This window comes from Falco naumanni, chromosome 10, assembly GCF_017639655.2.
Source record: "Falco naumanni isolate bFalNau1 chromosome 10, bFalNau1.pat, whole genome shotgun sequence".
Lineage (NCBI taxonomy): Eukaryota > Metazoa > Chordata > Aves > Falconiformes > Falconidae > Falco > Falco naumanni.
Genome location: NC_054063.1, coordinates 14,690,045 through 14,716,334, shown reverse-complemented (window position 1 = coordinate 14,716,334; position 26,290 = coordinate 14,690,045). Strand labels below are relative to the sequence as shown.

General features: G+C 37.1%; 1 protein-coding gene across 2 annotated transcripts in view; it reads left to right on the top strand.

The window, feature by feature from the left end:
- Positions 1-26,290, top strand: part of LUZP2 (leucine zipper protein 2) — a 317,377-nt gene that overhangs the window by 198,760 nt on the left and 92,327 nt on the right. For both annotated transcript variants that reach the window (XM_040609740.1, XM_040609739.1), the window contains exons 3-6: positions 13,887-14,004; positions 15,608-15,678; positions 18,781-18,862; positions 25,605-25,667. In XM_040609740.1, the coding sequence (XP_040465674.1) occupies positions 13,887-14,004; positions 15,608-15,678; positions 18,781-18,862; positions 25,605-25,667 (334 nt within the window). The remainder of the gene's footprint in view (positions 1-13,886; positions 14,005-15,607; positions 15,679-18,780; positions 18,863-25,604; positions 25,668-26,290) is intronic.

Genomic DNA, 26,290 nt, shown 5'->3' with positions numbered 1-26,290 from the left:
AAGATTTGGATTCTTCTTTATAATGCTTTAGAGTTTGTGCCTCCGAACCGTGGCATTTCTGCAGGTATTTGAGCGCACAGTTGTGCTGGGTGTTGCTTGTAACATAAATGGGTGTGTGAACCATGGGGGTTTGGAGTATAACTATCCAAAGCTTTTTATCACAAATCACTTTTGATTTCTGAGTTACATAGGAGTGCATAATTTTGTATGTGCAGGCATTTTTTCTGACTTCTCCCAACTGGGAGTGTGTAAGCATATCATCAAGGCTCTACAACACCTCTGCTTCTCTGAAATTACTGAAATAAATACACGATTTTTGCCGTGATAATGAATAGTGCATATAATTAGGAAAGTATGTTTTTGTAAGACCCGAAGGGTTTTCAGTTTGGTCCCCAAGAAAAAGAAATAGAGGGGGAAATACCTTGTATTTTGACTCAGTGCATTTTTAGATATAAGTATGTACGCTTGTACATACAAAGGCTTTTCCCCCCCATATACAATTCCTTTTTTGGTTTCACATAAGAAAGTGCAGCAGGTGGAAGGAGCTATGGTTCTGAAAATGTAGCTGTTACTTACTGATTTTTTTGTTATTTTTGGAATAGTGACCCATTCACTGGGGGAGGGAACAAACGATAGAATTATCAGAAAGCCAATACCCCAGATTTTGTAGTTAGCACAAATCATAAAATGCATATGTTAAATACAGCTTTCACCCTGTAAGCAACTAATCCTTTCTCATATCTAATAATACTCTAATTCACTGTAATTAAAGTTCTTCATGCATATTTGCTTTAGTTAAACATCTAGAGTATAAATACTGCAAGGTACAGTAGATCACTCTGAAAAAGAGCGGACTTGTCCTTGATAACTGATCTCATATTGTAATTCCCCTTGAGAAAACTATTCTACAGTTCAGGCACAAGCTAAATCAATAAACTCTTTAAATTGCTGTTGGGTTATATAGGTTATACTCATTTTCTAACCTTCTTGGAATGTGTAGTGGTAAATAGAAGTGTCTCTTATACAGCCCCCTGAAAGACTGACTACTGTTCACTTTGATTGGGGGAATTTGTAACTAATCTCTGCTAAACTTGCAGAGTTTCTCACAGTCAGACTGCTCTTCAGCAATACTTCCAAGTGTGGTAGGAAAAGGTTTTTCCAACCGAGTACCTATGCTGGGGGATAAGATCTTCCCCAAGACTCCATCTGCATTAGCTGACATCCAGTAAGAGCAAAAAAGTCCAGTTGTTTAAGTTCTCAGTGTTTCCAGGAAAAGCAATTAATATTTTTAGTTCCCTTCAGACTACACCATTATCAGAGAGAAGTTGAATACAGATTCAAACTAACTGATATAAGCTATTTAAGTAAGTTACTTAAGTGATGAGAGACATTCAAGTGCAGTTTGTCCATCACCTTTTTTCCTAAAAGTGTAAATCCTAAAAGTGTAAGGGTAAATCCTTGAACACCACTGCACAGAAGTACAGTTTTCAGAGAAATGAGGATACATGCAGACGAGCTGTCCTAGATATTTCCATGATCTCTTTTTTTCTTGTGTGGGTAATTCAGAGGATTTTTAAATTGTGCCTAGAGTTCAAATTTCAATTCAATTCTTGAACATCTTTTGAATGAAACTCTTTACTTTTTAATTACATATTAATATTATATGTAAAAACAAGTAATCATCTGAATGGAATGGTAAAATCGGATATTTTTGGCATTCAGGAAAATTTAATTTCTGCAATAACATTTGTGGACTGGAAGATGGACAGCACACATGTACTATTGTGCAATAACCTGGGCAACATCTCCAGCACGAGATGTATGAATTTACACGTTCACAGTATTGTTACAGTGGTGCTACATCCTGTGCTCTCCAATTTTTATATAGTTGTTTCAGAGATCACTTGAGTGAGGGCCAGAGAAGACAGTGCAAAACTTAGAAAAAAAGTGTGACAGTCATGTTAAAAATAGTGTAGACAATTTCATGAAGTTATGTCTGGCTCAGTTCTGATCTAGTAAAAATGGGCTGAAAACAGGGTGAAGGAAGCTCTCCTATTTCCAAAGAGCAATGATACCCAGTATATTGAACCTTGATTTGTATATATAGTGAATTTCTGGCATGTTCACATACCATTCTGGGAAATAAACTTTTGATCTCACAAAAGTGTATTGATGAAGAAGTTAGCTATGTAACGTTTTCTTCCACTGAATCTGCAATGGAAATGTCATTCAAAGCAGATACAGAATGAGAGAGGAAATGGATGTGTTGGCACAGCTGTTCTATGGCAGTTATATATTTCTGACCATGTTTAGTTCATGTAGTTCTTCATGCAACTGAAGGAGTGCTTATATCCCTGGGATTCTGATAAAAAAAATAAAATATTGGAGGGATGTTCCATTTCTTGTTCCATCAAAAGAACATACCAGGTGCTGGCTGCTGCTGGGAGGCATACGCTGACAAAAGGAGAGTCTGTAGGAAGTGAGATGGGCATTTGTTTTCAGCATTTGCTTTTTATATCTGTTTATTAATGTAGCTGCATTTCAGGAATCCAGAAGGATTTTCTCAACAGTGCACAGAAATTTGCATGAAACTTGATAAGGGCATTGTTCTTTGGCACTTGATTTGCATTCTGTATGTGATAAATCTAGCTGTTCATTCTCTTCCTGAGTAATTCTCATTATGATGCATTCAGAAAAGAAGTATTTTCAATGAATTAAAAAGATTGTAGTGGGAAGGGATAGAAACATCTATATTTGCACTTGATAATGCTTTCTGTTATAAATTATGCTGGGACCTTTGGAAAAACTCCCAGATATCTGTAGTTCCCACAGAGTGTCTAAAAAGCAAAGGGAAAAGTTGCAAAGTTGGTGAAATTGTTTCACTGTGTCAAGTCATTTAAAGAAGAAGTTGCTATGGAAAAAGCATCCAGTTGAAAGTATAGCATAGACCTGTAGTTTGTCTTTTAGTTTTTCATTGGTTTTGGATTTGATAGTAATGTGTTGATAATATCTGTGCTAATTTTATCCTTTTGGTTTTTATCCTGTTAATTTGGTAGCACAAATTATGTAACAAGTTCCCCTCGTGCTCTTGATGCTTTTTATATTATTATTTTTTTAATTCTTTCTTTCTACATTTGCAGGACATCCATAATGTAATACTTTACGTCCCTATCTCTTGGGAATCATGTAATCAGTATGCAATTATTTAATTAACATCTTGTGGTAATAGTGGTTTGGCGTGGTGATTGACATATTGGAATAATCTTTTAGAGTGAAATGCTCTGATTTATTTAAAAATGTAATGAAGATTAAGATATATTCACTCTCTAAGCAAAACTTATGCAGATCTACCATTCTCTAATTATAACTGAATACACTCAGTTCCAGGTCAGCCAGGTTTAGTAGCAGATAGGAATCTGGTACTGGTGATGTGATATTCCTTAACTTCAAATGCCAAAGCGCATAAACAAAAATCTAACTCTTAAACTAGCTGTTTGACTTGCCTACAAAACAGAATAAGAAAATAAGTTGTTTACATTTGATGCCTTTCCAACCATGAGGCTGCCCTTACTTTTTATGAGCCTAGCATATTTTAATTCATAGCTCCATGAAGGAGAAAAAGGAGACAGTAAAATAGTATGCGACAGATTTGTTGCAAGAGTTTCCATGATTCTTAGAAAAACGTTGAAAAAATATAGGCTGAAAGTCAGGAGAGTCTGGTGGGTATTTTTGGTTTGGGTTTTGTGGGTTTTTGTTTGTTTGTTTGTTTGTTTGGTGGTATTTTTTAAGGTTCTGATTTTGGTAGACTGTGGAAATACCTCCTAGAGGTGGTGGCAGAAGGTCCAGGGCTTTGAGCTATTGTGAAACTTGAAAGGCTGAAACACTATAAACCTTATAAACTGTACAATAGAGAATATCAAGGTCTCAGCAGGAAATGACAATAGAATATTCCATGATTTTTTCTTCTTGAATTGTTAAACATTTGTAAAGATGTCTGGAACAATTTTAATCAACTAGAGGGGTTTTTAATTTCTTCAGTTGAAAAGCAGAGATGTTTGTTTTTTGTAATGATCTTGGCTTAATCACATTAACACCAGAGCATGTGAAAGAAGAGAGGAAGAATCATGCCAAACAGATTGGATTCTTCACTTTTGAGCAGAACTAATGTAAAAGTCGGGATGCAACAGTAATTTTAAATATTTGTAAAGTGGGAAATTGGAAAATTAAATAATTTGTAAATTGGGAATATTTTGAAAACAAACAAAAAAAAAACAACAAAAAAAAAATGTTGCTACAAAACAAACTTAATATAATCATATTTTGTAATAGTAGGGTTTTAAATTACAAGGATTTTATTTTTTTTTCCTTCCAGCACTTAACATAGAATCATAGAATGGTTTAGGTTGGAAAGGGTATTAAAGATTATCATGTTCCAACCCCCCTGCCATGAGCAGGGACACCTTCCACCAGATCAGACTGCTCCGAGCCCTGTCCAGCCTGGTTGTGAGAACTGCCAGGGATGGGACATTTGCAACTTTTCTGGACAACCTGGTCCAGAGTTTCTCCACCCTCATATTAAAGAATTTCTTCCTAATATTTAATCTACATCCACCCTCTTGTACTTTAAAACCATTAACCCTGGTTGTATTGCAACAGGTCCTACTAAAAAGTCTGTCCCTGTCTGTCTTATAAGCCCCCGTCAAGTACTGGCAGGCTGCTGTAACATCTCCCCAGAGCTTCTCTTCTCCAGGGTGAACAACCCCGACTCTCTCAGCCTGTCCTCACAGGAGAGGTGCTCCAGCCCCTGATCACCTTCATGGTCTCCTCTGGACTCACTCCAACACATCCATGTCCTTCTCGTACACTGGGAGCCCAGAGCTGAACGCAGCACTCAGGTGGGCTGTCATAACCACCTCCCTCCACCTGTTGGTCACACTTCATTTATTACAGCCCAGGATTCGCTTGGCTTTCTGGGCCGCAAACGTATACTCTGTTACTAGTAACCCAATTATTTTGTTAATACCTGCTCTCTCAAACATATAATTTTATAGTTCCATTTATAAAACATGATTATAGCTGATCAGTGAACTTTACTAAACTAAAGTTATTAAATAGTGAAACAGATGTTCAGAGGATACTCGTTGACAGTTTTGCCACGTAAAGTAGAAATATTTCAATTTTACATCAACTGAAATAACAGAGGGAATGAAATTTCCTGTAGATGTCACGATGTTGGTAAGTCCTTTTTTTTTTTTTTTATGAAACATCAGAATTAAATAAAAAATTCCAGAACAACTACAAGATTAAATTATACAGCTAGCTGACACAGAAATGTTAACCTGGCTGTACTGTAAGAGATGCTGGAAAATAGCATTGCTGGCAGTAACGTATTTAAGGGTAATAACATTGAGGTCACAGTCAGAAGTTTTAGATGTGCACTAGGAAATCAGACCAGAGGCGGTATTATGGACATAAACGATGAATAATATCAGAACTGAAAAGGGTAATGTTAACTATCAGAAAAAGAATGGTTTTGCTGTAAATGGATTTCCTATTAAGGACTAAATCCTGTAGAACTTTTGTGAAAAGTCAAGTCTACATACAGAGGATGACAAGTCCGTATTTATGCAGTTCAGATTTGAATAGTTGTAAATAGTTTAATATTTTCTTTTTCAGAAGATGTTTATTCCATGTTACAACTGTATCAATCCAGTAAGGATCCACTGCTCTAGCTAAGGTGCCTACCAAATGATAGCTTGAAGAAAAAAAGGCTCAAAACAACCATCTGCATGTTAGGGAGAAGCAGTTGTTTTTCTGTGGGCTCAGTCACAGGTTTTGTACAGTCCTTCCTCCTGATGTCAGTCAGCTCTTTGCTTTTGTGGCCTGTACACTTTTCAGTGTATGAATAGAACTTTTTTTTTTTTTTTTCTTTGGGCTGTTATTTTCAGTATCACATTATTCACGATGATTTAAGTTGCTGTTTCATTTTCTGGGCCCAGGTACCTATGTCACCTGCAATTTTCAGAAATCTCCCTTTGCTCCCTTAGTCATTGATGGGAGCTGACATCTTAGCCCTGATGAGTCATTGGATCTACATAGCCAGGAGTCTGCCAAAAAGATGCCAGATTGTTTTAGTTTAGTTACGAGTGCATTAAAAATATGAGGAAATAGGTGCAAAGGGTCTGATTCTCTAGCTGCTACCTTGTAGAAACCATGTAAAATGCACCAGCACTGCTAGTTCTTTGTGGGCTATCAAAGTTAGAATAGGATGGGCTTTTTGGTCAGCTTGAGCAGTCATAGCCTGCTATAGTCATGTACGTACCCACTGGGTGATTTTTATTTGAAGTGTTAATAAGTCAAACCTGGACTGCCAATTCATACATTATTCTTGGTAGGTAGGGATGAAACGTTCTAACCAAATGTTTTGCATAACTTACGAAGTTCAGCTAAATAGAAGCTTTCCTCATCTCTCCCCAAATCCCCAAATTTTCTGTTTGTTTTTCTTCCTCCCTGCTGCCCTCAGTCTGAAACACAGTCTTTAGCTAATGCCCAAATACAAAACATAAAATGTAAATGTCATTGGAGTATGGAGAGTGGTTGTGTCTGACAAAGGTTGGATTTCAACGAGAGCTTATCTGCTGATCAATTTAATGCTTATATGATTTTTTTTTGAATGTAATTGTTAATTCATAATTGACTGAAATCAGGTAAAGTAGTTGAAACTATTATATGAACTACTATTATACTACATTATATGTATGCACTATAATTATATATATACTGTGTGTTGAATACTGTATTTAGATAACCTGATCATTCTGTATGTTGATCATTAATAAACTACTTCCCTCCCACTGAACTTCTAGATAAAAAATGTTCCTATTTTAAAAAAGAAAAAAAGCAGCATTGCAGTGCTTTGTTATCATAATAGATTATTTCCATATCATTTGATTGTTTAACAATTTTAAAGATTCTTATGTTCAACTACCAGATATGTTGATGAAATCTTTTTCTGATTTGAATATAAACCACATTTATATGTAAACATCTGCCACCAGGCATATCTTCAAAAGTTCACTTTAGGAACACGTAGGCAATCATGCACTTCACAAGTATATTCTGTAAGCATTCTTTACTGTTTATGATTCATGAAAAGGTATACAGTATACTCTTTTCTTAATTATTGATGCTTTAAAAAAGAAAAAAAAAAAAAAAAAGCCAAACCCATGAGGCTGTAACCTTCTTATCATCTCACCTAATTATCTTAGATTTTACAGTAGAATGCCCTAAACTATTAATTGTAGTAAGAACAGATACTTTTTTTTTTTAAGTGGCTTAAATAATATAACTGACAAGAGATTTGCTGAAAAAAACCCATCTATTTAAGTTTATCTTACACTGCAGATGTTGTTTTAAGGGTGGTTTTTGGTTTGGGTTTTTTTTTTTTTTTTTTTTTTTTTTTTTTGTCAGGGACATGAGTGTACCATAAATAATTAAAATCTTTATAAAGGTTTTATTTCAAAGATGGGTTTTGTAAATCTAGTGGGAAAACAAAATCAATTTTACTTTGTCCTGATATAGTAGATTATTCAGGGAGAAATAAACTCAGTCCTTATTTTGAAGACCAAAAGCTTAACTTCTAATATTTAAGGAAATATCAGTCAGAGGTAGAGCGGTCTCTGGTGTGCAAGTCTTTCTAGTTACTAGACATTTGTCTCTGGTGCATATAGAAAATTAGAATCTGTTGAAATGTTTACTATAATCTATTAAATCATGTCAGTAAGAATAACAGACGAGTCAAAACAGCTGACTAAACCTAAGACTGTAAGCGAATATCATTCCCTTGAAAACAAATGATATTGGGATTTACACTGACATTACACCAATAGGTTAATGGTAAAAGCAAAACAGCTTGCAATTAGATGACTATGATGACCTTAATGCGCAGAGTATTACTAAACTGTTATGTCTCATAATGAACATTTTTAAAAGCATATTCATGTACTGAAACCATAAATATTCATTTTAATCCCAGGTGGATATGCTTATAATGACACTTTATTTTGCAGAATGGTGTAACCTAACATTCAGAGAACAGATTTAATGTGTGTATAATTACATAGTGGCATTCCCAGGAATGGGTTTAATTTATGTTGGCCACATATAATCATACTGCAAATAAGTAGAGAGCTCTCACAGTTTTGGACGTTCAGATTTCAGAGAGTCACTGGGATTTCAGGGTGTTTGTGGCAGGGTGGTACAGTGCTGAGATGTCAGTCGCCTTCTGCCAGAATTGTCCTGTTGTGCAAAACCGTCACCCAAGTTCAGCATAAGCGGATTGTTCAGTTTAGAGTTTATTTTTCTAGCTTAAGAATCCATTCTCTTTGCGCACCCACGTAACTGGTCACTGAGTTGAACATTTCACTGTTTTCCTACTAAAGATCCTTCTCTTACTTTCTCCCACCCGCATGGCAAGGGACGATGCCATCCTTCCTAAAGACCCCTGTGCTTCATTCAGGCAGATACCTACATACAGATGAGGTATTTTTTCAATTTAAATCTTCTCTGATTTCAGAAGAATTATGCTGATTAAGTCTTGTTGATATCTGGTCCAATTGCTTTGCATCTTGCAGGTTTTTTCTTCATTAGATCATCTCGTGAGTTAATCAAATTCAGAGGAGTTTGCTCATATTCATCAGGACAAAATTCTCTGTTTGTGGTTATATATTTTTTAATTACTGTGTTTTCAAATATGAGAGGAACATTACTATGTCATGGTGGAAATATTTTTTAATTTTTTTTTTTAAGTCTAACATGCTTCAGAAAATACACTGTGCTTCTCATACTATGCTTTCACACAGCTGCAGAGTGTGGGCACGCTGATGTGGAAAAGATACTTTACTTCTCGAATGCCCTGCCTATTATACTTACAATTATATTACATATGTGTGTGTGAAACCTTCCAAAGAGTGCTTATCAAATACATGGGAGACCAAAATTCGGTTATTTAGAATTCAAGGGAAGAATAAGAAAAACACTTGACCATAGATCTTTCATTACCTGGATTCTCGGAATCGGGTTTAATATTAAGGAAGTGCAAAAGTGAAGAGATATTCAGTTTTGAGGGAGTGATATCGGGTGGTTGGTGGAATTGAATGCGTTGTTGGCGGTGTAACTTTGAGACAGTTGAAGGGAATGAGTTTACAAGCACTTTGTATGTCTTGCTAAGCAGGTTAAACACCGGCAAATTCTTTTGTTCACAAAAAGAACTTCACAAAGGAAGCACCTCCAAGGGATGGATGGGCTGGTAAGAAGCTCATCAGGGGCAATGAGCTCAGCAAAATTAGGGGAAGGGTATTTCAGACAGAGGGAGATCCCAGCACCTAGTCCAGAAAGACCCAAAAGAAGTTGAGACATCATGCGAACTAATTAAGGGGAGAAGCAAGAGAATTATTTGATTGATGAATGGGAAACAAAGTGTTAAGTAATGAAAGAGTTGGGTGACTTGTAACCAATGAGGGCTGGTGGTTTTGTATAGTAAACTGTATAAACAGTGCAAAAGTTGTGACATTTGGGGAGCTGGGCTTTTGGGGGTTACCACCTAGCTCCCTACTTTGTGCAAACTAGAGTAAAGAAATAAGGAACACCTTGACATCGTGTGTGAATTGGTGCAGCCAATGAATCCGCTTAAGGGGCCAGCATAAGAATATGAGAGTTCTTGTATCATCTAAGTGTTTTATGATTAGACTACCGTGTTTACAAGTTTACCTTTTTTTTTTTTTTTTTTTTTCCTTGAATTGCACATTGTTGGTCTAAATGATGCAAGTTTGCAATGTAGAAATGGAAGTGACCAAAATAGATAGCCTAATCTGAGGGATTGTTGGTTATCACATGAGTTCAAGGTTGAATTTTACTGTTTTCCAATACATAGGCACTATTCTTGGACACACTGTTAAGAGTCAAAGCTTGATATAATAGGTCCAGAAGTAAAAACCTTTCAGGACGTAATAGTTAATAGATCTGATAGCTGTGACTTGTGTCTTCAGTCTTTCCTTTTTTTTTTTTTTCTTCCTTTCTTTATCTCCTTTTAATTTTCTTCTAGTAGTTCAGAGGGTTTGGGTTTTGTGACCCTCTGTGGTAATCTGGTTGTTGGCTTTTTGTCTCCTCCTCTGCCTAGTGTGTCATAGAATATAATATATATAAACTATAGAAAATACATGTGTATGCATAGTTTACATTAAATTTAATTTACAAATTCGGGAAATGTCCTAGCTTATGCAGATCGCCATGTATCACTATTTACAAGACAACCGAGTGGAACCTGTGCCAATGAATACCCAGGGGGCAGCATAATTGGCTGCTTGGGACAGATGGCTTTTAAATGTTCAAACTAAACTGGAATTGGAGAGGGGTGTTACTTTAAAGTGATCGTTAAAACAGAGAAAACAGAGTGTTACCACTTGCAGATTTATTTTTTTTTTAATAAAAAATAATAATGCAGGGCTTCCCTTTAAACAAAAGCAGGACATTTCAATGACAAAAGACACCATCAAGCAATCAAGCAGAGCACTATCTGTGATGCTTAAAGAGGAATGAACTGATGACCTTATTGAAACTGCCTGACTACTTTAGGAGGAGGAAATTCCTCCTTGACCTCTGTTCATTGGTAAATTAAAAAGGGAGTATTCTCTGAAGCTTATCAGGCTGATTACACATAATGTTGTTAACTGCTGAGGTGAGCCAGCTCTGTTGCAGTGATGTATACCTTGTTTAAAATCACCCATAGCTGGAGTGGCAACAAAAAAACCCCTGCAAATGTTTCTGTATGAAACAATACAGGAGATTTTCTTTACAGTGAAGTAAGGACCAGAATGCTAATATTTATCAGGTATTCTAGCACTAGCTAGATATAATTCATTTAGGTTCTTTCATGCAATTTGATAAAAATATTGAACCAAAACTTCTATTGTAAGTAACGCAAAATTCTGGAAGGTTCACAGTCTCAGCATATAGGTTGTCCTGTAAACCCTTAATGAGTTTGACTCTGTGATTTCTATTTGAGGTAAATTATTTTTTATAAGATTAGTTACCCATATCAAGGATAATGAGATAACTTACAAATTTGGTAGGCATAGCTGAGTGCTGGAATTGTCTCCTTACACTGACTGCACCCTGTGCCACCGTAGAGTCATTTTCAGAGGTAGTTATTATTCCCCCACTAGATCTATGCTTTTTCTTTGGGTGAATGAATGGAATTGAAATGATCTGAAACCATAGTTTCTTGAAATAAAATTCATCCACATATTGGAAAGAAAAAATATTTTACTGACAGGTAAGCTTTTAATCTACCAGCTATGGAGTATTAGAAAGACTGTAGTTTTTCTTTTTCCATCCTGGGAAAACGTAACAATCGGGGGGGGGGGGGGGGGGGGGGGGGAAGGGAGGCGTCTCTCTCCTCCTCTCCATTTCAACTTTCCTGTAAAAGAGAATTTCCACTGTAAAATTAATCAGTTGACCTAGCAACTGTGCTGAAGGTCTTCACTGAAAGTGGTGGGTGCCACGTTGCAGACCAAAACATCTCAGTTGTTCTATTGCAGCAGCAAGCAGAAATTGGGGATGTTTTGAGTTTCATTAGACATGTAAACTTGAAGAACTCTATGCTTTTTAACTAGCAGCATTTGTTAAGACAATTTGCCTAAAGCCTTGTGTCGATGAAAGATGTTTTATTCACTTTCATCTCTTCTTGGTATCCGAAAGTATCACAGAATGGTTGGGATTGGAAGGCACCTTTGGAGATCATCTAGTCCAACCCCCTGCTAGAGCAGGTTGGGCAGCATTGTGTCCGGGCAGGTTTTGAATGTCTCCAGAGAAGAATACTACACAGCCTCTTTGGGCAGCCTGTGCCAGCGCTGTGTCATCCTCAAAGTTTGTAAGTTTTTTCCTGATGTTCAGATGGAACTTCTTGTGGTGCCATTTGTGCCCATTGCCCCTTGTCCTGTCGCTGGGCACCACTGAAAAGAGCTTGGCCTCGTCCTCTTGGCATTCACCATCAAGGTATTTGTAGACACTGCTAAGATCCCCCCTCAGCCTTCTCTTCTCCAGGCTGAACAGCCCCAGCTCTCCCAGCCTTTCCTCACGAGGGAGATGCTCCTGTCCCTCATCACCTTCGTAGCCTCCGCTGCCCCCTCCCCAGCAGTTCCCTGTCCCTGGAACTGGGGAGCCCAGCACTGGGCACAGCGCTCCAGGTGCGGCCTCACCAGGGCAGAGCAGAGCTGGGGGAATCACCTCCCCGCACCTGCTGGCCACACTCCTCCTCATGCACCCCAGGAGCCCAGTGGCCACCTTGGCCACACGGGCACGGTGCTGGCTCGGGGGCAACCTGCTGCCCACCAGCAGTCCCAGGGCCTCCTCTGCAGAGCTGCCCTCCAGCAGGTCAGCCCCGGCCTGTGCTGGTACAGGGGGTTCTCCCTCCCCAGGTGCGGGACCTCACACTTGCCCCTGCTGAGCCTCACCAGGTCCCTCTCCACCCAGCTCTCCAGTCTGCCCAGGTCCCACCGAGGGGCAGCACAGCCTCTGGTCTGTCAGCTACCTCTCCCAGCTTTGTGCCACCAGCAAACCTGCTGGGGCGCACTCTGTCCCTTCCCCAGGTCACTGCTGAGTCCCTTGGACAGGACCTGGGACACCGCGAGCTGCAGCCCTCCCGACCACAGCCCTCTGCGCTCTGCCACGCAGCGGGCTCCCAGCCCCCCTCGCTGCCCACCGATCTGACCCACGCTGCCAGAGCTTACCCACAAGGGTGTTAGGAGAGCATCATTTAATACAGAATACTTTTCTTTTTTTCATAAATTTATCATATTACATGAGCTGTCTACTGCTACTGATATTAGAAAGCAAATTTAATTTGCTTTACTGAGGTTCTTTGCTAAATCGTATATTCAAAATTCATCAAAGAAGCATTAAGATTCCTGTTTAACTTCAAGGTCTTGGATCTGATAATAAAATAATACTGATGTGTTGTAGAGTTGAGGTTCTTTCCCCCCCCCCTTCTTAGAACCACAGGTACAGCAAGGACAAACAAAATAAAGTTGTAGAAGGAATAGATGTTTCAATTCACTGATCAGTCTTCCTCAAAAGGACAGTTGTAAATGAAAAAGTATGTTGGTTTAGAATTAACTGTAATGTTTGGGTTTTTTTTCTGAACTGGATTATGAGGGTTGGATCTGTATTTTATTCATTCTAAAACGATATGTGTCAGATGTATTTCATTGTGGATTTTATAGAACCTTTAAAACGTACAATTGCATTCCAAGTAAAAGTTACTGTTTTGGAAAGGATAGAATATTTTTAATTATACATTAATTATAAATAGGTTTGATTCCTCTAGGCATATTTGTCAATTCTAGTTTATACTGTAAGGAGGTTTAAGGGAGGAGAACTTCTGGAATGAAATAAATTTTACATAGTTAAAATAGATCTGAATCATCCTTCCTTCTAATTACCGGGTGTCACAAAACTTCATACTTTCAAAGTTTTGCTTGTTTTCTTGCATGGAATATCTTTTAAAACAGGAAAAATCTCTCACTCTACTATCACTCATGTTAAACGCACCCTTTCTGTCTCCTGTCCGTCACACACAATACAGCATTTGCAGTGTTTCTGTCTGATAATTTGCATCTTCAGATGCCGCACATCATTTTGACACATAAAATATCTATTTGTCTAGATGAGGAGAAAACAAGTTGTTATACAGGTGAACAGAGGGACATGCTCCAATTTGCAGTCTTCGAAGAGTGTTGGAATTAATTCAATTTGGATGAACTAAGACTGTTTTCAAATGCATTAAGTAATGTTTTGAGAAGTTCTCATGCTGTTATTTTCTTTGTTAGACAGGGCTATGAAGAACTGGAAAGACAGCTGAAAGAAGTCTTTAAGGAAAGGAGCAATATCCTTCGTCAACTGTCGAAGACTTCTAAAGAACTTGAGGGAATTAAAGTAAACCTCCAGGTTAGGTTCTGTCTGGGTTTCTATAGAATTCCTTTGATGTCTTCATATTGGGATCTATTTATTACAAAAAAAGTGTCGTGTTTTTTTAATATGTGAATAATTATTATTTTGTTGACCTTGTACTTAATGTAAGCTCAATGTTTTTATGGAAAACATAATCCTAATGAGTTGGGCCCTTAGCTGACCTACTAAAAAAAAAAAAAAAATAGAACATGGTAACAGAACATTATTAACAAGCTGAGTTACATAGCACAATGCAGCACTGATGGTATAAGCAGGGTTATTATGTTCCATATCTGGTCCTTGTGTAGTCCTTTTCCACCCAGTTGGAATATGCTGAATAGTCTTCATTATTAGGAAGCGTTATCCCAGGCCCTGTGATACTGATGTTGGTGTCCCCGTTATGGTCATCACACACCCATCTCCCAGACAGATAGGTGGTTCTCCGGGCTTCCGCAAGCTTGCTCACAGTGCTGGAGGTCATAGCATAGAAGAGGAAGGGAAGGAAAAAGAACAAGCTGTCGTAATGGAGTTACCATACATTCCACCTGGCAGCACTATAAAGGATTTCCCTTGCTGTTGCAGGTTGCATCTTTGCCAATGAGTTACATATACTAAGCCCAGTTAAGCCGCTCGCTTTACCTACCTGATGCGCTGTCAACACTGACTGACGGCGCTTAGCACAGGGCGTTACCTGACTAGTTCAGCTGACAAACTGTGCTAGACGAGCCTGCAGCTAGAGCTGAGACACCTCAACATTTACCTTTGGGATATCACGGGTAGGCTGAAAGGGCAAATAGTCAGGTTAACTCTGGAGTCAAATCAGCTCCTGCTCTGGATTTGACGTCCTGAAATCACCAGATGTTCACTTAAGAGCACTCCTGACTTTTCCAGATCTAGTAAATATCTGTCAAGCAATGTCTCTGTATTTCATGTCATTTTAAAGGACGGTATTTTGTTGATATTGCATTTTTATCTTCACATTGGCATAGGCTAGATAGGAAAAAATATAAGGAGTAGAATCCCCATGTCTGTTCACAGAAGAATACTGTGTATCAGTGCTGTGCTGTATTATATTATTACCTTATATTGTCTTCTGTTCCAAACTTACCTTGTTCTAATTAATATGAACTCTTGATTATTTTTTTTCTTACTTTTTAGTGAAATTTGCTTCTCCTTGTAACAAAGTTATTTTAGAACGGGGTTTCTTATGCAGCAGAGTTGAAGATATTATTCGGCAAAACTATGCTATGAGATATTTTAGACTCAACACTGCAGAGATCCAGATATAGGCAAAGAACTAGTATTATCTTCTGCATATACATGCTTATCTTTGTCATGCAGTTTTAATGTTTTCAGCTGTTTGTTTCTAAATCTATTTATTCTATTTGATTAGCTCTCATTTAATATTTGAAAAACAGCTGTGTACAGTTAGCTGTGCTTGACTTAGGGTAATAAAACTCAGGCTATTCCTCCATTTCTCACAAGTGGTAATATCTGTAATACACTGGGAGGGTTTTTTGAAAGAAGACCAAATTAATTATTTCACAGATGAAAAATATTAAATATCTCTTTGGTAATGGAGTTCTTTCTTTGCTGTCAGTCTTTGAAAAATGATGAAGCATCAGCCAAAAATGATGTGCAGAAGCTTCTGGAACTGGGCCAAAAGCAAAGGTAAGCCCCCATCTCCTCCCTGCTCTTTCCATTTCCAGACTGAAAACTGTCAGACTAGGAAATGCCATCTTTCCTTTTACTTTAATCCATAAACACTACTGTATTCCAGAGTCCACTGTTAATAACAGTAAAATAAGAGCAGGGAAAGTTATTAAAACAAGTGATTTATTTGCTGGTAATTGGATGTGTCTTAGGAAAACATATTAGAATGCTATAGTGAGATCCAGTAAAGAAAGGGATTTTGAATTTCCCAGGAAGATTTAGTCATGAAATTTTGTCTGGATAAGAATAAAATCAGAAGTTTTAGAAAATTACAAGTGCATGATAATGCCCACTTAATTAAGTTATTAAAATTTCAAAATATCTGGATTTGGAGATGATGATATTTATTTATTCAGGCCACTTAGTTAACTATTCGTGCCTGTAGACACTCAAAATCACTTGTGATTGTGCATATGTAGGAATACTTGCACTTATCTGTAAGGAAGGCAGTTAGCAGGAGAGAGAAGCACTTACTTCAAATTATTCATTGAGCACCTAAGAAATAATGAGTTTCTATGGCTGGGAATGCAAGTTTCCAGCCAAGTCCGTAGTCTGAAGTCCCCTAGTGCTTCGTGGGAGGTAACTCTCATCATCGTTCGATTTATCTTGATTCTTGGAATTCAGACCAGCAAATAATAACATAAATGCAGTTTTAATAACAAGAAAACATAACTAATATAGTTATTACTTTTTCTGAGATAATGTTTTATAAAGAATGCATCTGTACTTCATATATTTCCTTAGAGAAAAACATATTTTTTTCATACTTAAAAAGTTGATGCTTCTTTCATTGTTAGGGATGCAATACTTAAATCCCATGACCATCGTATTGCTGATACTGTATTTAACTGAAGCACATATGAAAATGCATTGCTGTAGAGATGTCTTGTGATAAAACGACCTTCAGTTCTTCAATACGCAACAAATAAAATCCATAATACAATACCCATAGAAGTTCTAATTTTTACTGTGATAAAAGAATATCAGATACATAAGGAGTCTTTCAGGTATTCCAGACAAGTTTATTAAATGATGAAAGCAAGACTAAAGCTAATGTCCTATTTAAATACTTAGATGTCGTTTGGCTTTTGTACAACTGAAGGTATAAGTCTCATCATCATAGCTGCCCTTGTCACTGACTCCATCCTTCATACATTAATGTGCTTTTGTAGTATTTTGATTGTTATGCAGCTTTTATGAAATAGATTAATTGATCAAAAAGTGTTAAGGGACTGTTTAGTAAATAGATCTTAGTTGCAGATGGGAAAATTCAGCCTGCTAAGGGAAAAATTTCCTAGAATACTACAAGTATTCTTCCTGATCTGCTTCTTAAATAACCCCTTAAAGTCTGTCAAGGTCCACCCAAAAATACATGTTGACATTTGCTTCTAAGGGATCCAGTTATTGAGTCTGCTGTACAATAGCTGTTCCCAGAGATAGACCCTGGATCAGTGCATCAAGCAATGTGCTGCTGAGCAGCCCTCGTGCTCCTTCAGAAAATAAAAGGCTTTTATAATACACTCCAGGAAAATGCCTTGGAGCTGCTGTGGGTACTTGACAGCTGTTTACAGGCTTACTAGATTTCAATTCCAGAGAGGTGTGTGAGTTCAGTGTAAGGAGGAGGTATTAAAAATGTACCAGGGAATCTCCCTCCTAGAATTTCTCTGAGGAATGGTCACAGTTTATTGCCAAGAGCCTCAGACTGTCCTTCATCTGGAGTAAATGAAGAACAGTGAACACAGTGTTATGCTTAAATCTATTGTATTTGAACCACGATTCAAAATATATCCCAATTTTAAGCTTATGATCTTTCTTTGGACAAACATAAGCTGTGTTTGGTCTGTAAGCACTATCTTGACTATTCTCTGCAATGACGGATGATACAGTAAAGTTTAGAGTGCTAGAATCTCAGCTGGTGTAAGCATATGTAGTTCTTCTGACTTCAAACGAGACTATTTTTTTTTTCAACCCTTTTCTGTAAATTCTTCAGTATTTCCCCAGTAGCAAGTGAAACTTGGTCACTTATGGTGACTCAAGTTTTATTCTTTCTGTGCACCATCAGCACTTTGAAATGATCACATCTGTTTGTACAATAAGAGAGCTGCCTTGTGCTGATGGTGCATTGCTTTCATGCTGCTCAATCACTATTTCAATTAAATCTGTTCTGTACTAGCGTTGCTGGAGTTGCTAATAGTAGTAGAGTTATCAGCTAACGAGAAACATGATCCAGCAGCTCACAAATCCTGTTCTTGTATGAACTACATGGTTTCCATTCCACTTCAGTTCTCACTCGGCTAAATTATCTGTCTGTAAACCCAGTTTGGTGTTGGTCTTCTGTGAAGGTTTATCCATGCAAGCAACAGCCCTGAAAAAGCTCTGCAGCTGTTTTGAAATATGTCACTCTTTGAATCTGCCACAGCTCCAAAGCCTGTCCTATGCTGTGGGTAGAAATAGGTGGCCAGCAGAGGATCTCAGCCAACTGCAGTTCTCACAATTTGGAGAAATTTGCTGATTGCATCAGCCATGCAAAGGGTTTTTTTGATTTAAATAAAGCCCAATCCAAACAGTTATCCTCCTGTTTTGTTGGTCTTCCTTCCCCCCCGCCTTGTATGCCAGAATGCTCTAGTGAATTCTGTGTTGCTTCTCTCTAGAAAGGGCAGGGGGAAGTTTGGGTTTTATCAGAGCATTATTTATTTATTTCAAAGCAGGTATAAACTTGGTTCTTACTGATAGTAGTATGGTTTCATTTCGGTGCGTTTTCAGTAGCCCACTGTTCTCACTTTTTTGGTGCCAATCTTTTTTGCTAGAAATTGTACACTGGCAGATGTTTTGCCCAGCAGGCTATTCAGTAGATTTAAAAGGTGGCCAAATTCCATCACAGATAATTTTTGTCTTGCATTGGGACTATATCTGGGGGTCATTATGGTTTTATTAGCAAGACTTATAGACACAGTACATTTGTTCTTTCAATAATTAAAGGTGTCTTTTCTTGAATCTGAAGAATTATTTCTTAATGGACACTTGTGATGAAGTTTGTGTTCTGTGTTTTCAACAAACTAGGGAAGAAATGAAATCTCTCCAGGAGGCCTTTCAAAAGCAGCTTAATGAGGCAGCTGAGAAAGCAGAAAAGCAGCAGGCTACTGTGAGTGATTCCCTGTCCCTCTTTCATTGTTTTTGTTTGTTTCTTCTGTCTTTTTTAAAATCCTTTTGCCTTGAGAATTTGTCATTCGCTCAAATAACTTTGCATGTAACAAAATTTGGGTTGCAAATATGTGGTAGTATTGCACTCTACAAGCTTCAGAAAAAAGAGGCTGGAAAAAGTTTGCATGCTACCAGCCCTGTCTTCACTAATTTTTGTGGGATTTGGGTGTGTGCAGTACACTTTTGCAGATTTGGACCTGGAGACTTGATCCTAAGTCCTTTCCCTGATGAGGTTATCTTTATGGACCCTCACACCTCATCTATACCAAGGTACACTGCCACACACCCATTGACTTTTTTGGAATCACTACTGATTTTCAAGCAACAAAGTAGATGATAGAGTGTCCAATTTTGACCATAGTAGATCTAATTATCACCACAGGAAGGCATTAAGCTTCATTAAGATTTCATGCTTTAATGAAATTCTGTTTCTGGATAAATTGTACAATTGGTTGGATTTATGTGTAGCACTGTAATGTTGCAGGGTATAAACAGACATACTTTTACTATTGCAGAAAAAAAAAAGGTAGAATCATGTTTTCTGTTTAATTCTAAGATGTAAAAAGGATATTTTTCCTATGTTGCTTAGCAGTATTTCTATAACATGGACACCACAGAGCATAAATTGACTAGATAATCTCCAGCGGTCCCTTCAATTCTCAAGTGTTCTCTGATTTTAACTCTGGATTTGAAAACAAGCTGCTAGAAGGATTTATAGATCTATTTTTAGTTTCATATTGGATAATTACTGGTTTATTCAGTAAGATTTTACTGTCTCCCTAGCTCACAAAACAAGGGTCCTTGCAAAACAGAGGTTGAAAAAGAATTGCTAAATGTAGGAAATATTTACCTATGCCATCTTTTGTATCAATGTGATTTGTATGTGGCTTTATGCCCGCGGTGAAGGACATCCTAGTTTATGCCCTTGGTGAACAAGATGTGAGAATGCATGTTTTACATGCCAGCTTCTAATTAGAAACAATGTAGATTTTGAACAAAAGTATTCCTTTTGCTGGTTTCTTTCAATTATTGTGATTTTACAAAACACTTTCCCCCCTTTGTTGCTCCGAAGTTTGAAGGGTAAAGGCACTGTTTTACCTATTCTTGTGTTCCCCCCCCACCAAGGGGATTTTTGGAACTTGTAATTTTGTCTAAAGACCAAAACCCCTCTTTTTTTTCTTGAGAGGGGGAAAGTAGTAAACTGAATGCTGTATTGACCTTGAAATGAATAACATATTTTTGGTGTCTCTCAACAGCCAGGGCAACATATATGCAGGGGGAAAAAAAAAATTAAATACCGAGCATCTAGTTGTCTTTGCTAAGTACTCAAACATGCTGGTTGAAAGTTGGCTTTTTTCAGGTGCATGGACACAATCCCACTGGCTTTGTCAGCACAATGAATTCTGGGCTTACAAATTAAAGGTGGAAAACATATTTTATTATTTAATCTCTTATTAGATTTTTATATTAAAGGCTAATTCAGCTGTCAGTTAAATAAATCTCAGAGGTAGTGAACGGATTATTGATACTGTCGTTCTTTGTGATATTGTGGTTTTTAAAACTTGAGCAGCAGTGCCTTGCGTAAATGCAACCCACACCCCAGCACTAGAGAAGAGCATAAGCTATGCTCTACACAAGTAATAAAAAAACCCCTACTGTTAATTGTAAGCAAAAATATCACCTACTGCAGGAACGAGGTAAATCCCCTCTGAGTTTATGCCAGAATTTGGCTTGGAGCATTGTCAGCTGGGTAGAGAAACTGGCTTCTTAAGCTGTATCCTTAAACTTGCTAATAACAGAATATTAAATTTGTCACTGATTTTAAGGAAAGCAGAAGGGTGTCCTTGGTTCGTGACATTTATTTCTTTATGCCTCAGGGTATAATGTACATAATGAAGCTCACCAATACAGTGAGACTGAATGAACATTCCAAAAGGGCTTCAGGATCTCAGATGAAAGTGCAATAGAAATGGAAATAAATATTATTACTGTCACTCAGGGTTTCTTTACACCTGGTTTCTCCATGTGTTACATGAATGCTATGAAAGAAAGTCTAGGTACTTTGAGGCAAGCCTAGCTAGAGGATAGGAGCTTGAATTTAATTCTGATTTAATGAATTGTGAGTCTTGTTTCTAATCCAATTTAAGCACATTTTATTCTACAGGATTTGGTGAAGTAAATCTTGATTTTCATCAGAGTAAATAAGAATAGAATTATATTTTTCAAAGCCAAATGAATAAAAACACTGGAGGGGGGTTGGAAATACATATTTCTTTTCTGCATTTGCCAAGGAGGCATAGTGCAATGTTTACTTTATGTTAATTGGCTGTATATATTCAACAGGGAACACCTGCCTGAAGGTGATCTTTATTAGGTAAATGCAAAAATGTAAGTAAGAATTTAAAAGAATTAAATCAAATCACATGCAAAATAACCTGGAAAGTATTCGAAGACTCTGACCAAACCAAAAGAACAAAGGAGATGCCGCGGCAATGCACTACACTTTGCATCCACGTCTTGTGCAATGTATGGCAAGAGTCTTCACTATTGGTTGCACAAATGATTCATCAGAAATAATGTTATCAATGTTAATGTTTGTTCTTTTTCTTCCTTTTTTTTTTTTTTTTTAATATCCCCCCCTCCCCCTTAAAACCAGAGAAGCCAGGAATGGTAGGCAGCTAAAAAGTTGCTGTTCTGCTGATGTGTTGGTGGGTGCAGCCTCTCAGAGAGCAGCAGCTGGAGCTGCTGCCAGGTAGTAACAACTTGATGAGGGTAGAAAGGGCAACTCTGGCTTGAGGAAACAAAACAGAGGTGTAAAGACCTTCCTGTCCTTTACAGCACTAATACACTGAGGACTGACCTGGAGGCCCTTGGCAGGAGAGAACGCTCCCTTTCTGGGTTCTTTGTCCTCTGAATCTGTAGCACTAAGGGGTGAGAACAGCAGCAGTCTGGCTTGGGACAGGTCTTCTCTAGAAAATATATGGCAGACCTCAGATAAATGTATGCCTCTTGCTTCAGTTAGTCCATCTAGGATAGTAAATTGTGCAGATGAATACTAGTTATGATGAGGATGGTTTAAATATTAGAGTATTCCTATGTTGCAAAGTTCAAGGTTCAAACACACTCATCCAGAAAGCTTTGGCTTGAGAGGGAGTTTCTCTACAGACCACGTCGTGCTAGAACTATGGATTACTTGTGTATCAAAAAGCATTTCCTAATTAGAGGAAGCTTCTTAGAAGCACTGTACTGAATTTAGTTATACAAAATGTATATAATATGTGTAAGACGTCATTCCAAATCACCTGTTGTCCTCTTGAACAGTTGATGAAGGTCGACAGAGCTTTTTGTTCTCCATTTAATATCAAATACCTAAGGAATTTATAATAGGTTTTTAGACAGTGAAAAAAAAAATTATTAATATTGTCAAGCTATATAGCTACATGTGAAGTGGAACCACTTCTTCCTGAAACAGGTTCATGGGATTAGAGATCATGGACTAATTTTCACTTTTGTTAACAAAAAGCCAGAGGGCAAATGACACATGTAACTTGACAGTGGGGTTTTTTTTCCCCCAGTGAATTCGTATAACTAGGGTGAGTAATGAGTCTGTGTATCTGCATTAGGTTAACAGGCTCTTAAAGCTTTTTGGAGAAGGGCTCTTCACTTGACTGTACTTCATGCTAACTGCTTATATCTGAAGAAAGAGTTATTTTTATTTTTTTTTTTTTTATTTTTTTTTTTTTTTAGGAAATGACCTGGAGGTTTGCAAAGTTGGTTCCCATTAACTGCAATTAAAGTTTATAAAAAGAGCTGGATAGCCCTAGATGAGAGAAAAAATAAAGGATGAAACAGCTAAATACTCAAAAACAGTTTGGCTAAGCAGAGTAAACTCAGCTGCCTTTTTTGTTTAGATCCTGTTGGTATTTTATGTCATGTTAACTATTTGTAAAAAGACATGGTGATGGAATTGTTTGACAATACAATTATAGTACCGTCTGTCAAATATAGGAGAAAATATGTCTGTGTAAATTCTTTTTTCCCAGTTGTTCAGTGTTCACTCTGAAAAATGAGAATTAAGTAACACATTGTGTATGACTTGTAAAAATAAGCAATAAACAACATGGTTATTTTGAAATCAGTAGAGATTTTCTTAGTAATAAAAGACTAACAGAACATCGAGAATTTAAATCAGATATCCATCACCAAACAAGAATATAAAGAACCATCAGAAACTCACACCTGCAATATTTTTAATAAAAAGAGCAGATGTTCATTTAACTTCAAAAATATTTTTGTTTAGCAACAGCCCTTATGACAGGTCCTAAATTCCTAAATATCTCTTTGACAAAAATCTGTTGTGTTAATTAAAATATAACTTGCAACTTAAAGTTATGTTTATCTAAGAATTTTAGTAGCTAAAAGTATATTTAGTTTTCTTTTTAAAAGTATTTAACCCTTTGTAGAACACTTTTTCCCAAAGGAAAGAATATTTTCCATGTGTTAAGTAATAGTCTAATAGTTCTCTCTGGCTTTTGGAGTCAATTCCTACACTGTAACTTGAAAATCAGACCACTAAAATTAATGTTGCGTATGTTAGGTTTCCAGTTATTGCCGAAGTAGTTAGGTGCTAATGAATGTATTCCAATCCCATCTTATTTGCTCATATCTTAGTCCCGACCAAGGTACAAGAAATCTGGAAGTAAGCAAGTAAGTGTACAGCTAAGCTTTGACTGTGCAGTAATGATGCTGTATTGGTATTCTTCCATCCTTCCTGTGTAGTGAATAACTAACTATTGTCTGACTTTTAGAATTAGATCACTGCCATCTGCTAAAGCATTCTGTATTTCGATAGGGGAAAATTTAATTTGAACATTTCAAGGTCACAAACTGCTGTGAGTAAAGGCCACTGGATGGAAGCTGTTGCCTTTAATAAATGTAATGAGCTCTGAAACACACAAAGCTTGGAGTACCTTGGATGTCTGTCTCCAGGAGACAGTAGCAGTGTCCTTGCTTAATATTGCAAAGTTCAGCCTTAGAACAATATATTTTAATTATGCATTTTCATAATTACAGCTAGATAGTAATTAAAGACAGCCAATGTGTGGAAGGAGGTGAATGTCAAGCAAGAACAAGCAAGAGTGTGGGTAGAAAGGAGGAAGAGATGTAGAAAGTTTCTTAGTTGAAATTTTTCAGTTTCTGTGCATTTTAATTTAGAGCTGGGTATAAATGTCCATTCTTGTTTATTATGCTATTGGGATTTGGTGACTGAAAGTACAATTTTTACATCTTTTTCTGGAAAATGGTATTATCCTTTGTCCTTGGGGCTGACAAAAAGCATCATGCAAATGGTCTGATGCAGAGTGATCTGCCATAAAGCATGAAATTATAGATATAGATGTGTGTTCCCTTCTATATAGCTTCCTGTAGTTGTATTTTATAGATAAATGGTTCTTCAGTTGTTAGAGATTTAGTAGAAGAGCTTTAAAAGTGCTGCTATAATATGGAAGCAAAAGTTAATGACTACTTAGTTAATATTGGTATTATTTTGGAAAAAGAAAGATATGTAAAAAATAGGTTTTAATTATTCAGATAAGCTAAAACAGTAAGTTTGCACTATTTAAGATGTTCGTATCAGTGATCTCAGATGCATGTGTATGTGGATAGTAATTAACAAAAATTACTGGTTTAACTAACAAAGACTGCTGGTTAAATTAAAAGTACTGTGGTGTCTTAAACATTTCTTCCCTGGAAGATTCAAGCTGATACTTACAAGCTGTGGATACAGAGCACACAGATAACAATTTTGGTATCATATCTCTTTAATTATTTCATATATACACAGACTTAGAAGTGAAGTGGTTTGAAGGAATATTAATATTCTGTTGAGAGTTGGGACTAGGAAAGGGAACACTCTTTAACGGAGGTCAGTATATATATTTTTTGGTCAGTATTTAATGGCAGCTGGCAAATATTTTTGAACAGCTGAAAAAATGCCCCCACCCCCTCCAACCCTGTGAACGTTTGGGGGGGTGGGTGGGTGGGTTATGCTTTTCCCTGATAACCCTGATCTCATATTTTGATTGTGTCTAAATCTCAGTATTTGTGGATGTGATTGCTGGACAAATGCTGAATATCTTCATCTGCTATTAAAACATCACCCTCAAGGGCAGCTGGATGCAGAGTTAGGATTTCCACAACCAAACTGCTTAATATTTTGGAAGTGTTTGCAAAAGAAGTTCCATTTATGCATGTCAGGCGGCACTGATCTCATAGACCTCCTACCCGCTTTTCTCTTTTAAGTGCTGATAGTGTCCTCTAACTTCTCTTTTGGCACAGACGAGAGGGATGTCAAGTCTGGTGATGGTTTTTAAATTACCGACATCTGTCTACTTGAGTGTGGACATGATTCTAAGAACAGATGTCTTGTCATGCAGATTCAGTGTCATTTTTTATCTACAGAACATCCAAACTGTTAATCTCTAAGTCAATGTCTTTATAATCTAAATCTTTTCTTACAGGGGTTTTGTTGTTCTTAACAAGTCTGCTTCAATGGAGGGTCATGTGGTGGTCAGAGGACGTCCTGGGCATAGCTATCATGAGATGATAGAGTGTTCAATTAATGGTTAAATTGATGTTTACATACATTTCAATAACTCAGACTCAACATTTCTTAAAACTTGTAGATTAACTTTTTGAAGACTGAAATGGAAAGGAAGAGCAAAATGATCCGTGACCTCCAGAACGAGGTAAGAGGAACATTTGATTGTCACCTCCATTCAGACTTTACACTGAAAGAGTTTATGGTTTGGTTTCATATTTTAAAAGCATGTTTTTTTAGTAGAAAGATAAAACTCTGGTTAAATACTTTAAACACAAAAATAAACAAAAATGATGATGTGCATTTAGAAATCGTATTTTATTCTGTGCAGATATTGACTCCTTGTTCCTGGTGCGTAGGTCCGTAGTACACCTCTGTAACTTTTGCTGTACTTACTGTGCTTTTTCATAAAGGAATACTTAATTTAGTTCTATGGATTATTGGTACACAGTGAAACTTTATCCACGGTGTTATTACCTGCTTTTGAAATACACAGCAAGAAGAGGTGAAAGGAAATAAAATCTCAGAATTGAGATTCTTAATAAAATTTAAACCACTCGCATTCCTAAAATATATTCTTATCGTGCTGTTTCTATGATGTTTCTATCAGTGTTTCTATCACTGAGTGAACAGTTTCTGGAGTCCTGGATAAACATTACTGAGGGCATCTGTGATTAAGGCTTCTCAAAATGAAAAAAAGAAATAGCATATTGAAAAGTGAAAATTAACCTTGGAGTCAGAGCAGTGATTAAACTAAAGATAGTTATTTGA